General features: G+C 34.6%; 1 protein-coding gene across 8 annotated transcripts in view; it reads left to right on the top strand.

Annotated features, from left to right (window-relative positions):
- The window catches only part of AP3B1 (adaptor related protein complex 3 subunit beta 1), a 155,358-nt gene that overhangs the window by 29,493 nt on the left and 102,710 nt on the right, over positions 1 to 23,155 (top strand). For 7 of the 8 annotated variants that reach the window (XR_003957143.4, XM_030258591.4, XM_072922672.1 and 4 more), the window contains exons 6-7: positions 1,075 to 1,141; positions 9,302 to 9,481. Coding sequence is in view for 7 of the 8 variants with exons in the window: in XM_030258591.4 (XP_030114451.1) it covers positions 1,075 to 1,141; positions 9,302 to 9,481 (247 nt within the window). In the remaining variant the exon portion in view is untranslated. The remainder of the gene's footprint in view (positions 1 to 1,074; positions 1,142 to 9,301; positions 9,482 to 23,155) is intronic. The other variant, XM_072922671.1, reaches the window with a different exon arrangement.

Consider the following 23,155-nt stretch of genomic DNA (forward strand, 5'->3'; position numbering starts at 1 on the left):
TTCTAACAATGTTTTGTTATGCATTTTCCATGTTCTGATGTTGCTAGGTCTTAGAGCCTTAGTGAAGTAGTACTGAGCCAGATAATGACTTGGTGAATCTGTACCTGGGAGGATATACTGTGCATTAGGGCAGTCCATCACTCAGCATTAAAACTAAATTATGAAATAATGACCAAATACTCTCTCACTTATCTGTAGTTGTATCTATGTTGAAATGACTTTTCAAAGGCATAGAACTACACATCTCTAAGGGTCTTTGTATTCACCATCTATTTGCTTTTGACTTGGTTTTAAATTCTTCTGTGTACTATAGATCCATGAAGGTGAAGCAGCTGGAGTGAAAAGTTTGTCCTTACTTGCCTAAGAAGCAAGTTTGACACTAGTGGATATCTGGCAAATTTTTTCTGCTCTTGTAACGTGAAAAGATGCTACAAAGGTTGTTGCTTGGATCTTTTGCTTTTCCTCTGCCTTTGCTATTTGTTTAGGACTTCAAGCACTTTTATTTTCCATTAGATGGTACACCAACTTTGTATAGGTACGCTTGAATACAATGTACACATTTTTGAGTTCCAATACTTCTGACTAAAATTAGTAGTTAACGTAAAAGTGATTAGAGTGTCTTACCCAAAGCTTTATTGATAATTAGATAATAAAAGTTTGAATCTTTTTTGTCCTGATGTTCATTCACCATTGAATTACATTCATGCTGAAATTAATTTCTGCAAGAGCAGTGAGGACCTTGTCATGTAACATCTGAAGTTGTCAAGTTTTCTGTGATGTCAGTTACCCTGTCTTAATGTTTCTTAGATCCTAGTTTTTTTATGAGTTTAAGTTTCATATAGAAAACACATAAAGGGTATAAGATAAAATTATATTTTACATTTAATTTTATACTCCTAAGTTACTTTCAGTCAAGTTCTTTTACAATGAGTTCTTTGGAATACTTAATTTTTCTGGAAGTGGTTTCTTCAAAGTTGTTTTTTCCTAGTTTGTCTAAAGGTCAAAAATCAAACCTACTTTAATTTTGGATATGTCTGACCAAATTAGTTAAAATAATTTTATTTGTCCTTCTAGTCTTGATCCAGAGCAAAAGGAAATGTTGATTGAAGTGATAGAAAAGCTTTTGAAGGATAGAAGTACGGTAAGAAACAGATTTGTGACATATGCATATATTTTTATAGAGTTTACTCCTGAGACTGTCATTCAGCAGTAAGTAATACACTTTCCTAGCCCTTGCCAATGTGATTTTTTATGTTTTTAGACATAATTATCAGTGTGTATTTATGCATTTAAAGTATGACTGTAATAGTGGCTATCCTTTAATAAGATGTAATTTTACTTGCATCATGAGTCTGTTAATTAATGTTTTTGTTAGCATGTGTTTTATGTATGCTTATTTAAACTTCATTTTGAAAATTAAAGTTATATAATATGAATCTATGAGTGTTTATCTATAAATTTTTATATGCATATTAGTTTGATAATTTCAGTTAATTTGTAGTAGTGTAGGAATAAATTACTTGTGTATGGTGCACAAGTGTGCCTATTGACATTCATCTATTTTGCAGTGTGCATATTTGTTAAAAAATTATATTTGCTATGCAGTTATTTTTCTTGCCAGTGTCCCCATTTCCACTCTGGTAAATAAGAGATGTTCTGGCATGATTTCTGTAAATTTAACACTTCTGTTATATTCAACCTATCCTATATAGCTACATATTTTCCATATGTACTCCTAGATGTCTCACAATCTTTAGTTTGTTTTATTTTGTAGAACTTGTGAACTAGAAAGGTAATTGACTAAAGACTCAGAGTTAGATTTCAAAGAGAAACCAGATTTGTGAATTAAAACATTCTCATGTTCTTCTTGTTCAGATTACTAATTTAGTGAATGTAATCCTTTTTGACTAAATCAAAGTTTTACTAGGTACCAGATAGTGTGTTGCTTCATCTGCTATTTTCCAAGTGTTTTTGTTACAGTTACGACTGTGTCATCCAGGATACACTATCCAGGACTGTATCCTGTTCTAGCACAGTCAAGGTGTTCAGAGCTTAAAAGGTCTGTTGGCTAAAAGACATCTTGTAGCTGCCACTGAAGGGTTACTGAAAGAGGCGTGTTAAGGGTTAGTGCTCAGCAGACAGCAAATCAGGGTCTCCTGACTGCATCTGTGCTTGATTTGACAGAGGCCTTTGAGCTTGTGCGAAGCTGTACCTGCAGTGGTTCTTCATGTATTTTATTTCATGGTTCATGCTCATGGTGTACATGTAGTCTGTGAATGTGGGATTAGGTTGTTAGTACCAGTGGAGGAATAAAGGGCTAAAAACTACCAAAAAAAAGTAAAATCCCTGAGTTTGTACTCTTGTTTCCTAGGCCTTATAGCATATGGTAAGTGGTTATACCATACCTAGTCATTTACACATTTACTTTAACAAAAACTATAGAGGAGGTTTGGATCCTTTATCTCCTTGGAATTTGGAATTACTTATAAGGAGATAATGGGCTCGTTGCCTATTGGGCTCATACACTGCATATTGGATACCATACTTATAAGGATACCAGCTGAAGCAATAGCTGAAAATTATAGACTAGACTAGGTCTGCTGGGAGACATACTTGGTTAATTGATACAACTTTTTGCTCCCTCTGATCCCTCTTTGTCTATTCCTTAGTGAGACCTGATTCCAGTCTGAGCTGACATCTCATCTTCAGAAGTCTTACTGTTTTGGGGAACTATTATGAAGACTAATTATTTCAGAAAGAAAATATACAGATCTCTCTTTAAGGCTCTCTGCATCTAAGTGTGCTCTTTCACCCCAGACTCCACAGCTTGTGGTGGTCTAAAATGGATCAGTCTCTATTTAGTCTTTCTTAGCTTTGGGAGAACTACTCAAGCATGGCAAAGCTTTATCTTAAGTAGTTATCTTTTGTCACATACCACTGAATGTTCCCAGAAAGCCTCCCCATTTACTAACAGAACGTGCGTAGTGCACAAGTGTTAGCAGGTAACTCCAATCTGAATAAGTTTATTCTTTGCCCCTAATTGGAAATCAGCAATTTGCTCACAGTGAGGAAATCAAGAGTGCCATTTGTAGCTAGATTCATCCTTTAAAATTGGAGGAGACACAGCTGCTTATAGGTGGTGGTCCTTAAGTACAGGTACGTACATATGTGTACATAAAGGCTGGCAACTTTATAGGTTTAATAAGACTGCATCCTGGGGAAATTTGTGTTGATTTGATTAATCTTCTTGAATTTTTTGAGGGAAGCTTCACTTCATACATTTAGCCTAAAAGAGAATGCTCCTTCAACATACATAAAAAAGACAAACACTTTAGAAAGTATTTTGCTGTCTTGCTGAAGAAAATTAGGTCCATTTGCTGCCATAAGAATTGTTCAAACTGTAAAGCAACAGCTTTTGGTCATAGACTTATGAAGTGCCTGTATTTGATTAGTGAAATATCTCAGCTTTTTGCAGCTCCTGTTGTCCGTTTGGCAGTCAAGGTGCCTGGAATCTGTAGGGTGATAATGTGGAACTGGAACCACAAATGTTTGACGCTGAGCTTTGGATTCCTTCTACTTAAATGCAGAGCTGTTCTCTTACATTAATCTTAGTTGTCATCTCCTGCTAGCTCTAATCTAATCTCAACAAATCAGTTTGTTCATTAAATAGATTTTTTTTACCAGAGAGGGAGAGTCCTAGCAACTTAGTTGAATATCAGTGGTTTTCCACTTTTTTTCACTTGATGAAAATGTCAAGTTACTTCTGATACTTCTGTGTACTTAAGGGCTGATTATTCTCAGACAAGTCATAATATGTTGTGTGTTAACCACTGGATCTGAGATAGATAATCCACTGCTGATTGATTATTGGTTATTTTGATTATAATTTTTAAAAATAGTTTTTCTTTTTAATTAATTAGATTTTTTTAATCCATGTTTGAAGGGAGAATGTAATTAGTAACATTAACTATGTATATAACATGTACATATAATATTATTTGGATGATATTTGTTATTGCACTTTAATGAGAAGTAAACTTTAGTCAGAATCTGTTTATTTTCTGTAGCTATTTGACCTCAAGCAGGATTTTTGAAATTTACTGGTATAATCTCTATGTTAGAGATAGAATAGCTAAGAAGTATAGATGCCTCTAAATTTCTGTAAACCAGGAAGTTTTTTTCAGAGAGAACATGCTGTTGTATGTTATTAATGCAGTTTTTGTTGCACAGAAAAGACACAATGTATTTAAATTAGCCGGTGTAATTTTACTTTTGAAATAGCAAGGGGGGGGGAATGATCTAGAGGGGAATTTTACTATAGTAAAATTAAGTCCCTTTTTAGACAGTATAGAATGTGTTTATTTTTTTTTATCTCAATCAGTAGTAAATTTTAATATAAGCTGAGGTAAGCAAAACTTCAAATGAGATGAGATGTAACCTTAACCCAGCACTTCATTAAAATTTCTGGTGAGATAAATGAAAAATCACTCTACTCCTAGAGTGTCTTAACACAAAGATTCAATTAAAATGCAAGCTCCTGGTTAATCTAAAATGCAAAATCATCAAGTGCAAGCCATTGTTAACATACCCTCAAGGGTAACTGACTACGAATTAGAGTATCAACAAATCTGTGATTTTTTGCAAGTGTATTTAAATTTTAAACAGATAAGATGTTTGCAATTATTTTTATTATTGAGGCTTATAAACTCCTAGTTATGTTTTTACCCTTGCTTTACAAGTACCTAACATTTTGATAAGCAGGTAGAAGAGCATGAATACCTCCTCCTTTTTTTTCCTAGTAAATCTAGGTATTTGAGCAGCTGATGCAATTTTATGTAGAAGGGAAGATAAGAGCATGCTTGTATTCTATGCTAAAATTATTTTCTCTGAAAGTAATATGGCTAGTCATGTGTGAAAATATAACTGGGTGTTTTAGAGCAAACTAATTCCCTTTTCTTTTTAGTCAATTCTGTATTACTTCACTCTAGTCTCTTGTTTCTGTTCAGTGATAACCTAGCTTTGATGCATAGGGTTTAAGGCAAGATTTGTTGCAAAAGTTTCTTTAGGAAGAAAAAGATACTGTGAAGGACTAGTTAGCAACCTGTGTGTTTTACAATGCAGTGTAAACAACAATGGAAATCAAGTTCATTAATGATATCTTAGTTATAGCAGGTAAAAGAAAAATAAAATCCATGTTGGCATTGAAAAGGAATTATGCCTGTTATCCAAACCTGTAAACTTGTGACTTGCATTCTGCAGTCTAAATTAAAGTATCCCAAGTATATTAAAAACTTCATCAATAAAGGAACGGCAGGATGTAGTTGGGATGTAGTTGTAGGGATGATGGGTATATTAAAAATGCCCGAATTTATTGCTGATTTACATTTGTAGCTTTGATCAGATTTTATTTTTTATGGGTACATACCTCTGTTATAATTAATTTATTATTTTGTTCTGGTACTATAATTTTCTATTAATAATGATGTGTAACTTTGTATTAAATCCGCTTTGGCAGTGAAAAGATCTTACGCAAATATGTGAGCATAGAGATTTCTTTTGCAGACTGCATGACTTTTTCTCAGTGACATTCCTTTGATTAAAAAATCATCTTAGGATTTGGTGATGGCTTTGTGATGAGGATCTTGCTCTTTACACTAAAGCAATGTATTTGGCCATAATGGGGAAAGAAAGCTGGGTACTCTTCTTTTCAACAGTAGTCTTCAACTGATAATGTAATATTTCAGTTTAGAACCCAGATGTGTGGGTAAAACCATGTTTTCCTAACTTACTGATTATATGATGGTAAGTGCTTAAGTTTTGTGGAAAAAATTACTGAGTTTATGCAGATGTTTTGTTGTGATGGATCTATTATCCAGCTATTAGAAGATAAATTACTGATCTTTTCCACTTTCCTTGCCTCCAGAAAATTGAAATAAGAAGGGGAATATCATTTGGGTTGTATGATTAGGGCAGGTGGGCTGGCCATTAATTTAAGAGAGAAGAATCGTGGCAGCATGGGCCAACTTGCACTGTATTATCAATCAAACCTCGATGCACTTCTTGTGATGACCCAGCACTCTCAGGTTTTCACAGCGTTAATTAGAATTCATGACAAAATAGATGCAAGGAAACATTTTGTACCCTTCATAATTTTATAGAAAATTTATTGTTATTAGAGGAACCATTTGCTTAGTGTGATTTTTTTCATTACCAGCTTGTCAACTAGCATAGATAATCTGGAGAAAATATGAACTCCATAGATTGGGTGTCACTTTTGTTGATGGTTCCTATAGTTTACGTTGGAGCACAGCTAATGGCTGAAGTTCATAGCAACAGCGGAGAAAAATGTGGCACCTAGTGGAAGACAAATGAACCATGTTTATTGCGTTAATATAAAAAATACATAAATGGAAAGCAGCATTTGAATTTGATGAGCTCATTGCTAGTTTTGTTGGAGTGATTTATATTTTCTCCTTATACAAAAAGCTACTATTGACACAGTGAGATGGAAATTAACTGACTGTTTTTTAGAAACTGATATTTTTTGGTTTTATATTCTGATTGAATCATTTTGTTTTAATTTTAAATACTTTTATGGAATGTTGAGCATTTAATAAACAAAGATTATTAGCTGTTCTGCTGATGTTTAGATATATAGTAGGATCATACTATAGGGGAAACAGTGTAGACTAGAAACTAATATCTTGTTAAGAAAGCCTTAGGAAATTTTCTCAGAGAAATATACTTGTTACCAGTGCATTTTCAGTCTGTCACGTTCTTACTTTTTTTTCCCCACTTTCAAATGAAAAGCCGAATTTTAGAAAATACAATAATGGGGAGAGAGACATGATCTTAATAATGTCATGATGAATGGCAATTCCTATATTAACTTGTAAATCTGGGGACTTCCACAGGAATAAAATGCTTGTTTATCCAGTGCACCTCTTGCATTTCATAACATAGGTTAAATTTTTTTACAAATGTCTTTTAAGTGTTCACAAGTGAGAGCATGGTCATTGTAAACTTGAGTAGGAGATAAATGTAATTTGAAATAAGTAATTATTTAGAATTCCTGTATTCTGCTTTGACTCTTTCTTTGTATTAAGTTGTGTTTTGTTCATAGTAACTGAGCTTTTAAAAAGCCATCAGTGTTTATGGGATATATTCTCAGTTTTAAATTATCTCAGTTAGTGTTATATTTATTTTTTGTCAGCTTTCAAGTTAAATCATATCCAAATGAAAGAGAAATACAACAAAATGTGTGTACTGAACTATTAGTAGTAAAAGACAAGGGTGCTCTCTGTAGAATTACTGTTGGAAATCTCTGTTGACCTTCACCTATGAACCTTAAGCTGTATTTTTAACCATTAGACTGTGACTATTCTGATGGTCATAAACTGATGTGTGTCAATCTCTCTTGTCTCTGATATGAAACAGTAACCTGCAAGTAGTCTCTCTGTGTAGTCTTAAAGTGTTATCTCTTTCTTCTAAAACTTCAAGACTGTCATATTGTCCTCTGCAAGCTGACCTTAACTGTAGTTCAGAGCTCTGCATTCTGATAAAAAGACTTTGCACTTTCCCAGTGGGAAAGCTTCTCAGCTTCTGTGGCCTCAATGAATACCTGCTCAGGACAGGTCTGGGATTAACCAGTACCTTCTGCTGAGCTTTGAACACCCACCTTGGCATTAACTCTCCACAGTTTTAAATTACAGATAGGTTACTGATGTAGCACATTATTAAGAAGAAAGTTTAGTAAAACAGCAGATAAAAAGGACCTTTTTTTTTTTTATGATACAGCAAATTATTTTAGATGTAAAGTGTATTTAGTTCTATCAGATAATCAGATTTTGTTCCCTGGAATGAGTTGCATTCTTGTTGGGACCAGCAGGTACCAGTATGTGGATGAGGCTGGAGACAATAAATGCAACTTCACGTTTATTCTTATTGGTAATTCATAAAATCCCCACAGAGCCTGAGACTTGTTTAGCATAATATCAAGACTATCTTCTGAGCTGTTTTCTTTCAATTGTAGTGTTGAGCGCATACTAATAAACCACATGTCAGCCAAATACGGGGAGAAAAATGTAACATATGAATTCATTGTATTTAATATTTCTCAAAAAGTACCATTTCAATAAACTGCACTTCTATTTAATTGCTTACTTTAAGTCATTGGGGAAATTATAGAGGTTGAAATGCAGATCCCTAGTGCTTGGATAGAATATGACATTAATTTGCTGCCAGAAGGCTATACTGCATGCATGCTAACTGCATACATATCAGCTGCTTCATATAAAGTATCATCATTTTAGTTATTTGACTTAACATATACTCTGACACAAAACAAACCTTAATTAAAGCAATTAGAAGAGAAAGAACACTAATCCTAGGCATACATTTATATGTCCATATAAGACGTGGTCAGCTTTTGATCTTTTCTTGCGGTTAAAGTAACCTGCTGACAGAATTTTTACTGGAACTCCAATATATATTTCCTCCCATTATTTTTACAGAAAATACCCAGGCAGTTTTCAATAATCCTTGAGGTGCTAGCATGTTGACAATCTATTTAACTTTTTCATAAAAGTAAAGCTGTTTTGTAGTCATAGCATGATGATCTTTATGCATGAATAAAGAGATATTTCTTATGAAGGCAAAAAAATTGTGTGAGAACATAGAAGGATATAAATGATGCATTCCTGCAATTATGTAACTGGAAGTGCTACAACAACATGCAGAAATTATTTGGGTGGGAGAGGAGGGAGGAGTATGTTCACAAAACTCTAAATATAAAATTTTCTGTGACAGTTAATTTTGCTGTATTGAGAGAGAAGTTTGAATTCTAGTAATGCCCAGGGAACTTGGCCCAGTTCTTCTTTACTTTGACCAGGCCAGTGTTGATAGAATCCCAAAAGATCTTGCTGAGAATATGTTTTACTTGTTCTTGTTTCCTGTTACTTCTGAGTTAATTGCAAGTTCTCTGTTAATTTATTTGGAAGCTAAATCTGTAAGAAAAAAAAATTATGCTTACATTGCACTGTGTCTTCAAGGCTGAGAGCTAAGATTTATGTGTGCAATAGAAACAGCAAGTGTTTTCTCTGTTCTAATAGCCTTACCCCAATTCTATTTTAAATAAGATACCATTTCTATGGGTTTACTTTTTGTTATTGTTGTTGTTTTGTTTGTTTTTGCTGAATAGAAATAATATTAAATTGCTGAGAATTGCTAGTATTAATTCTGATTATCACTTGTCTGACGGTATACCTAATAATGACCTTTTGGATTCTATTTTGTTTTCTAGTTGGTAGCTGGGAGTGTGGTGATGGCATTTGAGGAAGTGTGTCCAGATAGAATAGATCTGATTCACAAGAACTACCGAAAGCTCTGTAATTTGCTGGTTGATGTGGAAGAGTGGGGTCAAGTTGTTATAATCCACATGCTAACTCGGTATGCGCGTACTCAGTTTTTAAGTCCATGGAAGGTAAGTTTGCAACTTCTTAAATTACTGCTGTGAGCCTGCTGTCTGAATTATTTCCATTGTTGTATTTATATAGTCTTTTAAGATGCATTTCTATGGAGACTTTAGTAAAAATAGAGATCAAATACATAAGTCAGCTCTCTAAGATTTCACTAATACAAGGCATCTGCCTTTCTTCAGAGCCTGAGAATTCTCCTTCCAAAGTATAACCTTTTCCTTTTTACCCATGGCATATCCCGTGGGTAGCAGAGAGACTCCCTTTTTCTGTGGTTCTTTGAGCCATGTTGCTTTTTGCTTAAGACAATTTTACATGAGTCAAAATCAGAAATGTTTGCCATTCTGTCCTGAAACTGGGTAGCTTCTACTTATATTGCAGATACTTGGTACCACGGCATAACAAACATTACACTACTTGTTTAGGTTTTGTTACTGTGCTGAAGCACTGTGTGAAGACTTGAACATATGTATTTGAAATGTGAAATGTAAAAAATGAGGTGGTTATTTTCATTTATATTAAGTAAATATGAGTATACTTTAAAACATTTATAAAAAGAGGTTGTTCAAGACACAAATTCTGTCAATTCTTACAGTAAAAGGGCACAGCTTAAGAAATTTATGTTGTTAACATTGTTTCAATAGAGATCTAACCCTGCATAACAATTTAAATTAAAAGATTACTTCTGGAAAGAACTGTTTAAAATTGCTGTACAAGTCTGGTTGTTTGTGTTTATTAAAGGCTTGGGGATGTTACTAGTGTTAAGTTTTACCATTTAATTTGAAACCTATTCATGTTTAAAAATGTACATTTTAGTGCAGATTATCGTCACTTGTAAGTACCCATTAACACTTTCTTAAAGATTCATTTTTTCATCATTAGAATAGGGAATGACACCAACTATCACTCTATCACTGAGTTCTTTTTAGCTGTCTTTTAATATCCTTTGCCAGGGAAAAAAATGGAAATGCAGTGCTATTCTGTGTTAATATGTGTATAACCTATTGTGTGAAAATAATTATAAGGAGGTATATTTGGACAAACAGTTCAGTCTGATTTAGTTTACGATTGTATTAATTTCTTCTTAAAAAAACATGGATTATAATGAATATAGCAATGTCTGAAGTAGAATCATATTTCTGGGCTACTAGTTAGATGCTGAAACATCCTTTTTCCTTTTCTATGGAAAGTAAATTATTTATAAGAACACATCTTCCCATGACATTGCTTAAAATAAGGAAAGTATTTTTAGATAGTGAGGCATTTAAGTTATATAGTTTTCCTATTGTCCTTGAGGCAGTGTTTCTTACATGTTGATTATTGGAAGAAGGCAACTTGAATTCTTCTCCTTGACATTTAGAGAGAATCAAAATTGATAATCTGTTTTACCTAAAGCTATAGTCCCACAATATGTTTCAGCCAGTTTTATTCTGTAATTGGACAAAAGGAAAGTTGAAGAGGAGGTTGACCTCCTGTCTTGGATTGAGAGGTTGGAGTTCTTGATGGGATTTAGTTTCCTTAAGACTGTAATTCTTTTTTCACTGAAACTGGATGGATGACAGTTGTTGCTGTGGCTTCTGCTCTAAGAATGTAAAAGGTTTGTGTGGCAATACTGCCTGTGCCAACCTTAAATTAGTCATCAGTAGTATAGTATTAATAACACTTTGTTTTCACTTTCAAGATCTTCAGTGTAAAATTTAGTTTGTCTACCTACTCAGCAATTTAATTAGCAGATTTTTTTTGTGGGGCTAGTTGATATGCATGCCTTTGTCAATACATTCTTAAATGAACTCATCATACAACAGGCCAGCTTGTGCAGTAGAAGAGATTTTTAATTTAGTTTATTTGCATCATTATGGATCAGTATTTAGGCTGTTTATATGTAAATGTATGATTTGAGGAACAATTAAGTGTTGACAAAGTAGATTGCAGTCATATCAATTGCAGTGCATTTTCCATAATTTTTCTAACTGACATCTTTGATGATAAATAGTGGATGCCAAGTCAAAGCCGATTATACAGTGCACTAGGAATTCATGGCGCTGTCAGGGAGAAGACCGATTGACTTTAAATTTACATATTAATGAGAAGATTTGTTAAGAGGGTGCTTGACTATAGAAAATAACAGCATATTTATAGGGCACGACACTTTATAAATAAAGCTGATGCAGGAAAATGGAAATTAAACCTATCAGATTAATAAATTCAAGGCTGCTAAAATGCATATTTGCATTTTTATTCAGTAAAATTTTCCCTTAGTTTTTGAGGAGCATATGTTGCTTTTGTTTAAGTTAAGCTAATTCCTAGCAAGTAATGATGTAATGTTTGGAACTGATTTCTTGAGCATTTAGAAATCTTAAAAATTTTTTGAATACTTTACAGTTATGGAGAAAGGTTTTATTTTTAAGCAATATGCTTAAAATTGTTGGAATTACCCATTAACCAAGAATACTTAGCTTTTTATTCTTATTTCTAGCTTCTTTGAGGAGTATACTTTTTAATTCTAATAGTGAATGAAGTAAGGAAGAATGTCCTTGGTTTATCCTGTTTGTCTTGAAATACTTGGGGGTGCTTTTTGGGTAGTTATATGCAAATAACACTTTCAGAATTACCTTTTTTTCTATATGAACTGTATGTATTCTGCTTTAACATGTGTTAGCTGAAATGAGACAAGACACTCATATTCTGGAGTAAAAATACCTGCTTGGGACTAAAACCAGCTAAGAACAATTCCAGATTTTCTGGGAAATAAAATACTTGATAGCAGATAAAACTGTGATGCATTTCAGCTTAAATGTTTTGTCCTGTCCTTGTTGCAGAAGTTGTTGGGACTGCCAAGCTGTTTGTAAATACCTCCTGAACCATAACAGCTTGCAGCCTGATTAATACATAAAGATGGGTAAAATAATGTCGGTAGTTTTCATGAATACATTGAGCTGCAGTGTAGCAATTCAGGAAGAGGTTTTCAAGCTGTTCAGCCATCCCTGTTTCTGCAAGGAGATGAGGATCACAGGAGGTAGGAACTACTTCAGCTGTCCTGGTACGCAGAGTTACCACCAAGCTTGTGTGACATCTGGGAGGGCAACTTCTGAAAACAGGTGACTTGGTCAGAAGTTTCAACAGTCTTTGAATAAAGCAAGATGGAGCTAGGAGCTGCAGTCTTGCAAAACAACTGTGCCTCTCAGGGCCCTTCAGCTTCATTTCAGACAATTGAAGATTACATAAATAAACTTTTGGTCTTCATTAAGGATTGGAAAGAATGGTGAATTCAGACTGATCATGGGCTTCAGTCATTATGACGTTCCTGATACTTAGGGGAAGCATGTCTCAGGCTTACACTTTTGAATTATTTATTGAAGTATTGCTCAGTTTAAAGTGCTCAGAATTTGGCATAATTGTTGGACTGGGAGGGATAGAAGAAGAAATTAAGCATGAAGAAAACAATCTGAAAGAATAAAGACTTTTGTGAGAAAAACATGAAGTATTTGAATGTCTATGTATCTAAAAGCATATATCATGAAAAGTAGCCCAGCTCTCAATAATTACAGGAAGAAACAGATTGAAATATTCCTTTTGCTTGATTGATCTGACAAAATATTGAGGTCCCTTCTGACCTCAGCTGTTCTGTGATCTCTTGTCTTTTGTTTAATGCTCTTTGTTTCTTGTTCTTGCAGTACTTTCTCAGTATCTTTCAGTTATGAATTCTTAGTGTATGCCATAAAGGTCATGGTTTTGTGTGATGGAATTCAGTGTCTAATGGCTGCTTCAGACAGCTGAGCAGTGTCTAAAACTGCTTTAAATGTTGTTTTTTTTGTTGTTCTCTGTGTTGGGGTGTGCACTGAGGAAACTGTAATTCTGAATGATAAAACTTCAAGCACAGCACGCAGAAAGTAGTGTCCATCTTTACTTTTGTAGAATTTGTTAACAGTAATGAGCATCCTGGATCAGTTCTGCTGGTTTACTGCAGAGTTTAATAAAACTTCTAAATCCTCTGCCTAGAAGCTGAGAACAGAAGAGAGTGGTGTATTCAGGGTAATAGCCTCCAGTTCACTAGGTTACCTAGATAAAGCAGTAAAAATGAAACACATTAAAATATTTTAAAAGTATTTTATATGTATATCATAATTTAATAATTAATCAGCCTGAATATACCTTTTCCTTCTTTTGTTTTCTAACTCAGTAGAGGATCTACAAGTTTTATTATGCTCTTCTGCAGTAAGAGGGCATAGGTGCATATTTAAGAAATACTCAAAATGGCACTCAATCTTTAAGGATAAAATTAACCATGGTATTGCATGTATTACTTATTTAGCATATCATCTCTGTGGAGTTTCTTTGTAGATATACGAGGTGATATTCTTGCTGGTTTTTAATTTTTTCCCCCCTGCCCTAAAAGATTGTGAGACCAGAGCATTCTGTTGACCCTAAACTGGCTCATAAGAGCAAAAACTTAAATTAGGAAAACTAGTTTACAGTGAAGTTGTCTTATGCTGCTTATTTCTTCCTTTTGTAGTATATCCATCAAAATCTTCAGTGTGAATTGGGGCAGTCTGGATTCAGTTACTTTTCCTTTTTTACCAGAGCTCAGTACTCTCTGTCCGGGTTCTTTTAGATTTGCACGAGGTGGGGTTAATGTTTAATATAAGATTCACTTATTTGAAGATATTTAGTGAAGTGTTTGGGGCATAAAATGGACTAGCTAGCTATTTTACTGTCACATCAGTTTTATTTTTTTCCTTTTGTGTGTCCTGCTTAGTACAATGAGATTCATAACAAAAATCTACCTCAAGCTGATTGTGGAAAGTTTGGATAAAAAAAATCTTCCAGCAGAAGAAAAACTGACAAGAGGATTAAATTTTGGGCATATTAATTTTCTGATTGTTTTGCTTTGTGGCTGCTCAGCACTTACTGTTGGTATAATAGAAGTACAATTGCAGATAAAAATAGCATTTGTCTTTGCAGCTGAATGTATTGCTGTGGTTTCTGTTAGTTCCATGACAGAGTTGCAGGAACAGCAGCAGTGAGTAGAATCTCTCTAGGCGTGTTCTCTAGGATATGTATCAACTCCAACTAAGAAAGAAGCCCTTTGTTTTGCTACAAATTTGACTAGCAAAGTTTCCATGTTTCCATGCAGTACTGTAGTCTCATCTTCTTCACTCAGAGTTTCTTTTTATTATCTGTATATATATAGGATAAGAGGTATTCTAGCCATCTGTTGCAGATAATTTGTTAAAATTGTTTTTATCTCTGTCTAAATAATTTTCTCTGACTTATGAAGACAAAAATTAATTGGAAGGAAACAAATATTTTTTTATAGAAATCTAAGTATCAATTGTGTAACTGCTTATCATTTTTAATTTAAATATTAGATGTGGCAGATCCCCATCATCTCATAAGCCACTAGAGTTTCAAGCTTTAATTTTGGCCCTTTGAAGGCTACTTGTCATAGAAAATTGTGTAAACTGTATGAAATTAATGATTTGTTATATTTCTTTGAGGCCTTCTTGAATGCCAGAGTACTCATGAATTTTGTTCTGGGCATCTGTCTGCTGAATATTACCTCTCTGTCCAGTAACTGTTGTGGCCTTTTCATAATTGTACCATGATTTTTTCTCTGTAGTTAGAAGAATTTTTAGATAAATTTGTTTAGCTACTTTGTGAAAATAAGCCTTTTTCTGCTGTGTGAGGAATACGTGTGTGAGGTCAGACCTTTGCTCTGAGAAAGCTTTAGGCTCCTGAGTCTGAGCCTGTACACTTCTTTTGTTTGTATTATCAGGTAGAATTCTTGACTGTTTGTGGTGGCTCACTAAAGGACCATGGGCTATAGTAAATGTGAAAAAAATTCAAATAATTTGGATCATTCTTCTCTTTGATAGTGTATGCACAAGTTTTCTGCATTTATGGTGAGCCATAAATAATGCCAGTACCATGTACCAAGAAGAGTGGGGGTAACTGTGGCTTGAATTATAACAACATATCCTTTTATCAATAGAATAGATACACCGCCAGTTGTTAGCGTAATAACACTCACGTAAATCAGCAGATGTTTTAAGATGCTTTCAGCTTCTTTGCTTACTGAGGCACTACAGGGGAGGAGAGAAAAATTCTGTAATGCAGGATTTAATGGCTATTGATGATGTTTAGATGAGTATGTCAGACTCTCTGGTAAGGGCAGCAAACTTCCACCTTTCAGACTGCCAATCTATGTGCAAGTACAGTTTATTCTTCAACATCATTCTTCATTCTGTATCATTCTTCAACAATTTAGGATAATTTTGTTTTTAAAAAATTTGAGTCTCCTAATTAACTTATTGAGCTGTGGCTGTAGTCCAGATATCATTTAAATATTGAATAAACATTTTAGTAGCTGTAAACAATCCTAAAGCTACATGAAAATGAAAATGGAAATAAATGTATGAGTATGTTTGCATGTATGGGAAATGTTCTCACTGAATTTACCATTTAAAATCATGTATTTTTTTTTTTTTTTTTTGAGAGAAAAGGAGGTTGAGTTGCTTTAGTATACATGGTTTGATGTAAGTGGAGTGTGTACTCGGAATGGTAGAAGAGGAGCACTATGGTGGCTAACATCTGGCCTGGAGTCCTCACAGTCATAGATAACCCTAATTAGAACTTGGCAAGTCTCGGCCAGTAGGGGCGTGGACAGCTAGTGGCCAGTTAGCCAGGTGGCAAACAAATTCAGCCAGTCAGGACCAGCTATGTGGGCTTTTGAGGACTGTAGAAAGGGAACTGCACTCAGTAAAAGTTGCCACATGAACCTCAAGTGTCGCTTGTCCATGTTACTGTGACAGAGCACTGGTAGCAACTGCAGTTCTGTACAGGAACTGCACCATGAGTGATGGGCAGTTCTGAAGATCTGGGATCATCCCTGCCCCTGCATACCCTGTCTGTAAATCATGAGAGGTGGTGACTGCTAATTTTAGAGCATGTAGTACCCTTCTCTTGGTTGCAGTCCTAAACTAACTAACAATTAACTGGTTTTCTTCATGGTTCACTTACTTTGCAACCCTGTGGAAGAATATTTTTGCTTGGCAGTTGGTTCACATTTGCTTGCTGTCTTGATGTCTTATACTGCCTCTTCAGATACTTAAATTGATATTAAATTTTAACCTGAAAAACAGGTCAAACACTTTATCAAACATCAGAATACAAATCCCACTTTAATTTTTGGATTTTAGAGTAGAAAGAGGTGAACTTTTAGCTAGAAGCAAATGGTATCTTTTTTCTTCCTTCACTTTGCTTCTTCTTAATTTTATTTTGCAATGTTTAATTTATCCCTTCCTGTTGTTTCTTGTACTTTCTTCCTTTTTTCTTATGCTTGAATTTTTTTTCTTTTCTTTTCTTTGCATCTGTTAGTCTTTGCATTGTCATCATGCCTTTTCCCCATACTACTGAAAAGAAGGGTTTTTTCTTGGTAAGACCAAGCTATTTTATGTCTCACTCATTTCTGTTTTGAGGAGTATGAAATTGAAAGAGGAGTTTTGAATAAATGAAAGTGATCTAAAAATCATAATGGATTGTTTTGATTCTATCTGCAAGTGTCACAAGACTTTATTACTAACTGTGATTGTACATTTGAGGTTGCTGAAGAAAGATGTTAATTACTGCAGCATATTTAAGTCTTAGCCCCTATTTTTAGACACCAGTCCTAGACTTAATCGCTGCTTCTTAGAGAAATGAGAATGAACACTTCTTCAGTTTTCACATTAGTTTGCTCTGAAATTACTTAGCAGAGATGTTACTGTAGACCCCTACTTCGACACATGAAGGTGGGGACTACAGTAACATGTGTGATTCTCTTGTCTCAGAGGTGTACTATAAAAGTGTCATTAATATGGGTTTTCTTAAGGATGTTTACCATTGGGGTTTTTTTTTAGTTTCCATTAAGCTTTTCTTTCATTATCTTTTCAAGTTTATATTTAGAAATTATGTTATTGGCTAAGTGAGTTTTTAAAAGCCTCTGCAAGGCTGAGTTGAAAGTTTTGAAGAGTTTTTCAAGTAATAAATGTGTTTACATACTCATATTGTTTTGTAAAATTATGGGGCTTTTTTTAGAATGAAATAAGCATATTCATCTGAACTGGGATTATACAGGCTATTGTATAGATGATAATATTATTAGTAAACTACAAATAAAACTTGATTTATGTATTGTTGATCATGTAACTTTTATATATGCTGAAGGAAGCTAAGAATGATATAAATAAAAATACCTTAATGTTAAATTTCACCTGCCTTAGTCAGATTCTCAAGCCTGAGTAGGTGTCTTAATTTCTTTGTATAGCTTAGGTGTCAAAGCTCACTGTTTTTAAAAATTTGAAGCTTTTTATAGAGAAAGCCTTTTTGAATTGCAAATAAAATTTTATCAAACTAGTAGAATTTTATTGTATATTCCTTAACTGCAATGAAATTGAGCTTTTCTTAAGAAACATAAAAATGTAAATATAAACATAACATTGTAACTATAAATATAAATATAAAATTGCTGAGTATGAAACATGGATCTCCAGAGGTTAATATCACAAGATAAGCTGACTTGAAATGCAAGTCCTTTTACTGAAAAATGCCTTGAAGTTACCCTGAGAATTTCCATTAATACTTCAATTTTTATTAACTGAAAGCATGTTTATCTGTTTGTATAGCTAAATTCTTAAAATCCACAAATGTATGGAATCCAGAGAAGTGTGCAAATCTCTTACCAAAACCTCAAAATTAAAATTAAAGTTGCCATTGTAATTTACTGGAATTATATTGTATCTTCTATGTAATTATGTTAATATATTACATTTTCAGTATAATTCCATTCATTTGAATAGAGTTGTAATCTGACAAGTGGTCCTTGAAAGAGGGTACTCTTTGAGTTGAAGTCTCTTTCAGTGTCTTCAGATCTGCATAATTCTGCAAGTCCAACTGAACTCATAGGTTTTCCTTCTGACCTCTTAATCCAAATGCTAATGAATAGACAGGTGTTATAATTGAAATAAAAATCATAATATATAATTAAGATCTCAGAATAACTGAGATCTTGCAATCTATATTGAGTCTTCATTCCAGTGTTGTTCACTTAAGTGAAAATTTGTATGTACTTGTGGACTTGCATAGGAGCAACAGGTCTAATCTTTGGGAGAGTGACAGAATGCAATGCTACGTAATGTGATAATTTTGTACTGATATTTTATATATATATGAGATAAGCCATGTGTTGTTACTTATATTGTGCATTACTTAATCATTGCATTCTGGAGGTCCTGTGACTGCCTGTTTGTTCAGGAAGCCTTCTTACAAATTCTTCCTTGATAAAAGAAATGTCATATCCCAGACCACTACTTCATTAACTCAATATTTTTATGTTCTGTGAAGTAGAAGGGATAAGTTAAGTTTCTAAAATTCTTACTCACTTTTAAGTAACTTTGTTGCTGAAAGCTGTAAATGCATTGTGTCCAAGGCCACACAGAACATATTGTTCTGGTCTAGTGAAAGCAAAGACACCAGCTTTCTGTTCATTCAGAAATGGGTACAGTTTGTAATAATTTCTGTAAAATGCATCCTGGTTCTGTGGCCCAGTGTGTTTCTTATTTGTCTTGTAATCCCCAGCCTGTTCCTTTCCAATGGTTCTTAACACATGTGCCTCAGAAGTTTGTTAGGTGTTGAAAATTTTTTTCTTTCAATGTAACACAAAAATGTTTCAGTAACTATTTTTAAACAGGAAAATATTTTGAGTATTTATAGTTTTTTCCTATGGAAGGGTAAGTATGTGAAAATTTTGACCTTTAGACAGACTAGGATATGTTAATTCTGTAATCTAGCTGGGTGTCCAGTATTGTTCAAAATGCTACAAGATGCCATTCCTAGTCTTCAGTTTTTATGTATTTCCTGTAGGCTCCATAACTTCAGAGTCTGTCAAATCCATGCAGACTCTGTTCATGTTTAAGGGAGAATAAAATTGCACTAGAGGTTTACACTTAGGCATTTGAAATACTTCCCTACTTCTACAGTGACCTCAGAGTCAATACTAGGTTCTATCAGTCTATTCAAGTAGCACAAGTTTTTATCACATGACTGATTATAAATTGCAGCTTACCTTAGAATGAGTCAGTATACTTTGCTGGCTGTTTAGTACTTGAGAGGAAATTATTACTTAGGAAGTGGAAGATCTGGTCCCTTTATTCTTTATCTCTTCAACTCCTTTTGGCTTTATAAGGCAAACTTGTTAAACTTTGCTTGTGCCCTCTAAAGCCTCTCTCCAGCCAGGCTACACATTATGTTGGTTACACTTTACTGTCTCAAGTGTTTTTATCATGTGAGTTTGTGTCTTTTTTTAAGACCACTAACAATTCTTGTCAAGCTTTATCTCTACGACAAGCTTGAATCATATTCAAGGATTTGTTCTGGAGAAGATGAATTCTTCTACTAGCATGTGTCAGTTAACAGGTATGATTGGTTGAGGTCTGCTCTTCCATCAGAAACTTCTCACAGCTAATCTACTGAGTAACAACAGGTCTGTCCTGGTCTTCTGATAATCATCAGTAAAGCATGTGGAAGGATTTCGGTAGGCATGTTAACATACAGCATCAAAATTTTAGGTCTATCTTGTATAATGCATTAATACTTTAAGTAGTAAACCATTCATAGATTATCCACCATTTTCCCTTTTTAAAGAAACTATTCGTCATACAGCAGGTGAATACTGATCTTGGTGGGCTAAAGCAGTTTTTGGTATTGCTGTCAGGTTCACCAAATAGTGATTAATTTAAAAATTCTTCTTACTTTCAAAATCTAGCTTATCCAAAACTTGCTTGAGAACAGTTCTTGCAAATATTAGAAAGGTCTCCTGCCAAAGATTTTGCTACAGGCATCAAAAGAAAGCTGTGAGTATATTTCCATATGAAACTGAGGAGAGAAACTGAAATTTGTAACTTCAAATCATTTGTACCTAACCAAGGAACACAAATATTTGAATCATTTTTTCAATACAAGATGGAGTTAAGGCTGGCAAACTGGGAAAGCACTGTGTATTCATGCTTTGGATATCACTGAAACTTTATTTTAACTCAGTATGTGGGTGTGTGAAGCTCTGGAGATAATTGTAGTATTCACATAATGTATTTACAAATACAGTATTTTACCCTAAATGGAAGTCGCATTCTCAACTTTTATGCTATATTAAATGTAACTTCTAGAAAAATCTCAGTTAAATGTTAGCTCATTTACTTAGTGACTTTAAATAAAGGCTAATGGAATTTGCTATCTGTCAGATTCTTCATTTAAGCTGTTGACACTTCATGAAGATGTCCCTGAATTGTATGTCTGGAATAACGTAAAAAATAATTATGCTTGTTCTTCCACACTAAAATACTCACTTCTCTGCTGTGAATAAATCGTAGTAGGTGGGGAAGGCACAGAGTCTATTTGCAAATTGTAGTCTGGAATACTATGGTTTCAGTTTTTAATCATTTTATTCTCCCAGGATTCTGAACTTTTTAGTCATTTTGCAAATTAGAAAAGCTGTTAACTGCACAATTAAATCATGTGCTACTACAAACTGCTAAGTGTATTTAATGTGGTTTCACTAACAACTGCCACTTTTCTGTTCTGTTTACCACCTAGTGCTTTTGAAAATCCAGTAGTTCTAGTGATCCTATGACCACAGGGTCAGACAGATCATTTTACTACTCTTGGTGAAAATAAAGCACCCTTTCAAAAAAGCAAACAAAACACATTTCTGTTGGACTGATTAGTCTTAAATCAGCTGTGAAACTAAATCTAGAGGGATTGAAATGACAACAGAAAGCTTTGGAACATTTGAATCTAGTCACGGAATACTCATGCTATCTTTCCATTGTCAAAAAGGATCAGAGGATTTATTTTATTTCTGATAAAGTTGCTAATATGTACTGGTTATCATCAAGTTCAAGTTCTAATTAGATATCTGTGAAAGTAAAATTTGAGTGTTGCCCATATTTAGCATTTCTTCAGGGATGTGTGTAGAAGTATATTCCACAGTCTAGTGTAGTTCACTATAGACAGTGGAATTTGGAGAATAAGTGCATAGGAAATCATCTGTCAGATGTTGATTAAATAGTTAATTAATTAGTTAAAAGGTTAAATTAATAATTAAAACAGAAAGACTTTAGTCTCCCAGAGTAAGAGTCTTACTTTCAGTCCTCTGCTGGCAGGAAAAATGTTAATGTTAATAGTATTTTTATTTCCATTATACCCTACTCATGCCTTCTTTTTCTGAGTGAAGTTCAAGATGTAGGCCTAGTATCAGTGTAATGCTACTCTGGTTGCTTTTCTTTTCCAGAACACCATAGCACTATTGTTGAGCATGGAGGCGCTTTCTAAGATCTCTGCACAAGGCTTTCCCCTTTTGTTAGAACAAAGAGGCTCTGCATGTGCTTGCCCCCTTGAGGCTGGTTCGGTGCCACTTCAGAAGAGAATTACTGCTTGTCCCAATCTCTTTCCTTAGTGCAGGTTTCAGTACTTGTACTGCAAGGTTTATCTGAGCAACAATTCAGCTAGATATCTTAAGATAAGGTTTTGGCTTGGTAGTCTGAATTTTTGGTGGCAATTTAATGTGTTGGAGTTCAGTTTCAGATTTTCTGCCTAGGCTTGAAATGAGTGAAGAGAATCCTAAAATTATGTTCTATCTAGAAATAAGCCAAGCAGTGATAGCAGAAATTACAAGAATAACCTAGTGCATGCCAAAACAGACTTGCTTACTCAGGTAAATGCAGACTTCTGAGCTAGTTTGAAGAGGAAGATGAAAGAAATGTTGAAAAGGCAAACGAAATATTCTGTGGGCAGGTGAGAGATGTCTCGCAGTCAATAGTCTTCATTCTCAATTTACCAGATGCCTGCTGAAAATACAGTACAGTGGAGAGGAACCAGTCCAGGAGGTTCCTGGATGATAATGCCCTGACACAGCTGGTCAGGATGTCAACAAGGTAGTGCACCCTACTGGAACTGTTGTTTTTTTTGAGCAGAGGAGGATGGGTGGGTGATGGGATGTGATTGTTGGAGACTCTCTGGGCCACTGCGATGACAAAATGGCAGAGCTTTTCATTGTCAGAGAAGTCAGAACGTGCTCCAGCAAAACTGCAGGGGGAAAAAGTATCAAGGATGAGGAAAAAACTGAGATGCCTTTTCTGAAGTGAAGAAGACAGTAATTGTAAAACCAATTGTTCTCAAGGTACCCAGCCCCTGATCTGTAAGACAGAGAGAAGGAGGAGAATGAAACCCCCATGACCCAATGGGAAATAGTGTGCTGCACCACTTACACACGCACAAGTCTGTGGGGCACATAGAACCCACCCATGGGTACTGAAGAAGCCAGAGCTTGAGCCACATTCCATCATTTAGCAACAGTCCTGCTTAACCATGAAGATCACAGTCCATTGGAGATTGGCAAATATGACACCCATCTACACAGAGGGTTCAAGGGAGGATATGGGGAACTGTCAGGTTTGTCAGCTTGACCTCAGTGGTGAGCAAGGATATGGATGGAGCAGGTCGTCCTGAATGCTGTTACATGGCATATGTGGGGCAACCTGAGGATAAGGCCTAGCCAGTATGGGTTTGCGAAAGGCAGGTCCTGCTTGACAAGTTTAATAGGGTAGCCCACTGATGAGGGAAGGCCTGTGAATGTTGTCAAACTGGAC

The sequence above is a fragment of the Taeniopygia guttata genome, chromosome Z (genome assembly GCF_048771995.1).
Source record: "Taeniopygia guttata chromosome Z, bTaeGut7.mat, whole genome shotgun sequence".
NCBI lineage: Eukaryota > Metazoa > Chordata > Aves > Passeriformes > Estrildidae > Taeniopygia > Taeniopygia guttata.